The 4,468-nt window shown below is 38.9% G+C and overlaps 1 protein-coding gene across 1 annotated transcript in view; it reads left to right on the top strand.

Annotated features, from left to right (window-relative positions):
* LOC106870958 (protein O-glucosyltransferase 1) overlaps positions 1-4,468 on the top strand; it is a 37,441-nt gene that overhangs the window by 20,935 nt on the left and 12,038 nt on the right. The window contains exons 4-5 of the mRNA XM_014917205.2: positions 1,471-1,606; positions 4,001-4,122. Coding sequence (XP_014772691.1) covers positions 1,471-1,606; positions 4,001-4,122 — 258 coding nt within the window. The remainder of the gene's footprint in view (positions 1-1,470; positions 1,607-4,000; positions 4,123-4,468) is intronic.

Raw genomic sequence — 4,468 nt, 5'->3', positions numbered from 1 at the left:
CTCCCCTCAGGTTGGGAAACCATGTATTTTCTTTGCGGTAGCATACCTGTTTCTGTCTTCGTTCCTGATCTTTCTCTCTCCAGCTGGGTAACCTTGTACCTCCTCTACAGCAAGACACCTGTATTTGTCTCATCACCTCCTCCAATGCCTCCTCCCCTCTTAAAAGTTTTTTTGTCTTGCAAGTACAAATTATGATGCTAGCTGTTTGCATTATTTTATCCAACCCCTATATATACTCATTCATTAGTCTTTAGCAAGAATAACATTGACAATGACTTTGAAGTTTCAGTTAGCTAGCCTATCATTGGACTGTCTGATGACGACTTAGCTTTGAAATAAATGTCAATACAATTCTTGCTAAAGAATAATAGATCTTTACTCTACAATAAGGATTGAGTAATCCTTCAATTTAATGTAAACTTGTTTTTATTATAACATAAAAACAAACATTAGTGTGTGTGTGTTTGCATGCAATCTTTGGTGACATCTTGTGCTTTTGAATTCCTCTAGAATGAAAAATCCTTCGTTTGGGAAACAGTTAAAGCTTGCAGCGGGAAGAGCATCCAGCTGTAAAGTTTCTGCCTCAAGTACTTCCTCATGTAGCCCTTCCTAGCATGGAGAAAACACATGTTAAATGAATGAATGAAACTTGCATCACTCAAGAACATTTTGGGTTTTAAATACTTAATAAGACACCTCCTCAATCACAAGTGACCTTGGGATTGTGCCTAGAAAGTTCTCCTCTGAGGTACAAGTCCAGGCAAGGTTGTTTTATGGAAGACCAGCAGTTGCCCATGCATACCAGTCTCCTCTCTCGATGCCACCAATGTTATCCAAGGGAAAGGCAAAAGCTGATACAGCTTGGCACCAGTGACATTGCAACTCATTTCTACAGCTGAGTCAACTGGAGCAACATAAAATAAAGTGTCTTGCTCAAGAACACAATACAGAGCCTGGTTTGGGATTTGAAGTCACTACCTCATGATTGTGAGTCTGATGCTCTAACCACTGAGCCATGCACCTTGAGCAGTGCAGAAATTGGGACTGGCAAGCACACTGTGAAGCAATAGAAGTAGGCTGTCAAGGTTTTGTGGGGCATTCATTCTCAAAAGTTCTGACTGGGCTTGGGGTTATTGGTGCAGCAAAGAGGAGGGTTACAAGTTCCATCACTGAAGCTGCAGAGAAGGCTACTGGGTGCTGTCTTTCGATAAAAAGGGCATACTAGTGGGGGTTTTTTTTCTTTTTTTTTTTGCTATTGGGATGCAACCCTAACCCTAACCGGGTTAACTGGGTGAGGAAGTGAGTAGTGGAATCTCGTGTTGAAAGACTTGGTACCCCCTGACACCCCAGAAACATCCCTAATGATGCGTCCCAGAACATCTGTGACATGTATCTTAAAACTTGGATTTTCAACATTTTGATGAAGGATTATTAACTGCTGTTTTTGTTTTATTTTCACTTTCTTTCCAGGTGCAGTGGTGTGGAGCACTTTATCAAGAAACTACTGGATGATCTTCCAGATATGGAAATGGTCATCAATGTACATGACTATCCCAGGGTACAGAAGTTTCTCGACCCATTACCAGTTTTCTCCTTCAGTAAAGTGGTATGTAGTTAAAATCATTCATTTCAACCATTTCACTCATATCTTCATATACTTGTAAGCTTATATCATCTCACCTTTTTGTTATGATAGTTGTATTTCTTAATTTTATTTGAAGTTTTATTTGAAGCAATCACTTGCAGGTCAAGCTGAAGTAGCACTTATTTTTTTTTTTCAATATATACTCAGAAGGCAGAGAGCTGGCAGAAATGTTAGCACACCGGGCGAAATTCTTAGCGATATTTCGTCTGGTTTTATGCTCTGAGTTCAAATTCCACCGAGGTCAACTTTGCCTTTCATCCTTCAGTGTTGATAAATTAAACACCAGTTGCATACTGGGGTCGATGTAATCAACTGGCCCACTCCCCAATAATTTCGGGCCTTGTGCCTAGAGTAGAAAAAAATATGTACTCAGATGCAGACATAGTTCTGTGGTTAATTTACTTTGCCAGCAATTAGTTTCAGGTTCAGTTCTACTGCATGATGACCTTGGGCAAGTGTCTGCTACTGTAGACACAGGTTGATCAATGTCTTGTGAGTAAAATTTGATAGACAAAAAATGTACTGAAGCCCACTGTGTGTGTTTGTCTGTGTCTGTATCTTCATAGTTGGGGCATAGTTGAGAAGTGATGAGATTATGTCCTACATAAACAAAAAGTCTGACAGTTCAGCTATTTGACATTGTGAAGGCCAGTTCAATTCTGCTACCTGGTCCTTAGGTACTGTTAGCAGAGTCCACTCTGTTGTAAGCAATTTGGTTTGGTCTCTAATTTCCTCCTATCATTTAGAGGCCCTTTAAAGGATTGTAGACAGTGCCTTCCTTCCTAACTAAGAGGTTTAAAGAAAATTTTGGTGCAAAATAGGATATTCATCATCATCATTTAATGTCTGCTTTCCATGCTGGCATGGGTTGGACAGTTTGACAGGACCTGATAAGCTGGAGAGCTACACCAGGCTCCAATTATCTGTTTAATAAAGATAAAAGGTAAAAACTCCCTTCAGTCATGAATGACCATAGGATTGCACCTAGAAAGATACCCTCTGAGGCACAAGTCTGGACAGGGTTGTTTTATGGATGACCAGCAGTCACACTGTCCACACCACCAATGTTATCCAGGGGCAAAGGCAAAGGTCGATACAGCTTGACACCAGTGATGTTACTCATTTCTAAAGCTGAGTGAACTGGAGCAACATGAAATATAATGTCTTGCTCAAGAACACAACACAACCTGGTCCAGGAATCAAACTCACCTAATGCTCTAACCACTGAGTCATGTGCTTTAAACATTGAGATAACCCTAACCCTTACCCAAAGCCAGGAACTTTTCAGCATCCCCTCATATGTCTGATGTTAATGTTAGATGGTCATAACTGGGATGCCTTTGATCATGTGCCTAGGATTATGTTGTCAGATGTGTCCTGCTTTGTTTAGATTACTGAAGCCTCTGAGAAAGGCATGATCATCCTTGCTTCTCTCAATTTAATGGTCTGATTGTGCTGTGGTCAAAGGCTTTCCATTTGTGGCCATCCAGTTTAATTTCCAGAAATACTACATCTAGGATTTTAAAAGGTAAAAGATTATAGTGACATAAAAGCTACAGGTATCCAGTTAATTAATCCCATTGATCTGATAAGGGGCTCACTGGTGTAGTCAACCATGTTGCGTCCCCTAATAGTTAGACATAAGAGCTGTGTTGACCATTGTTGACTCTGTTCTGTGTTGTTAAAGACAATCCAGTATGATTTGAAGATTTGACTGCTATCTCTAGCGGATCAAACAACCACTTCACTCTTTGACAGTAGTATTAGATGGGAATTTTGAAAGACTATCAGGTATATTGTCTAGAAGTAATTAAGTATATCCTTTTGTTCCATGTTCAAACTTCATCAGAAATGCAGGTATGACATTTTCTTTCGTCCTTGTGGTGGTGGGAATCACTAAAATTAAGTACAGGAGACAATTGAATCTAAACTTCTCACCAAAAGCTTGTGATCATCAGCCAAAAAAAAAAAAATCATACTTGAATCATGTAGAAGACAGTTCAAGATTAATTTACTGTGGTTTTATCTGGCTAATAGTCAAAATATTGTGTTTATGTCCTCTTTTCTAAGCTGGTTTGCTTGAGTAAAATTCATATGCTCTTTAGTGCAATATTACAATATTATATCAGGTGGTGATCTGGCAGAATTGTTAGCATGCTGGGCAAAATGCCTTGCAGCATTTTGTCAATCTTTATGTTCTGAGTTCAAATTCCACCAAGGTCGACTTTGCTTTTCATCCTTTTGGGGTTGATGTAATTGACTTATCTCTCCTCTACTGAAATTGCTGGCCTTGTGCCAAAATTTGAAATCAATATTATAATTCTTTGGCTTTTTTTTTTTCTCATTTTATTTTAGGTGAGTGATTTTTGGGACATAATGTATCCAGCTTGGACATTTTGGGAAGGTGGACCTGCTGTGTGGCCTATCTATCCAACAGGACTTGGAAGATGGGATCAACAAAGGAAGATCATTTCTCAGTAATTACTATTTTTGTTTTTAATTGGAAAACCTACCTTCATGCACCATTCACAGTTCCTGCCAGCCAGTCTCTGTCTGTCTGAGTCTCTCAATCTGTGCATCTTTTCCTATCTCTTCTTTGTGATGGAAATAATCTTAACTCTTTTACGTTTAAACCAGTCATATCCAGGCCTACATATTTCACCTGTTTCATGTTCAAACTAATGAGATGTGGCTTCTTACACCTGCCCTACAACGTCCTTCTAAAATTAAGCAATCACATCATTGAAATTTCAAAGCTACAATATAATACAGGATTAATACAAAACAATGTGAATAAATATTATATTTGATAGAGTAATCTGA

The sequence above is a fragment of the Octopus bimaculoides genome, chromosome 5 (genome assembly GCF_001194135.2).
Source record: "Octopus bimaculoides isolate UCB-OBI-ISO-001 chromosome 5, ASM119413v2, whole genome shotgun sequence".
NCBI lineage: Eukaryota > Metazoa > Mollusca > Cephalopoda > Octopoda > Octopodidae > Octopus > Octopus bimaculoides.
The sequence above is the reverse complement of the archived record's forward strand: the minus strand, read 5'-3'. Positions and strand labels throughout refer to the sequence as shown.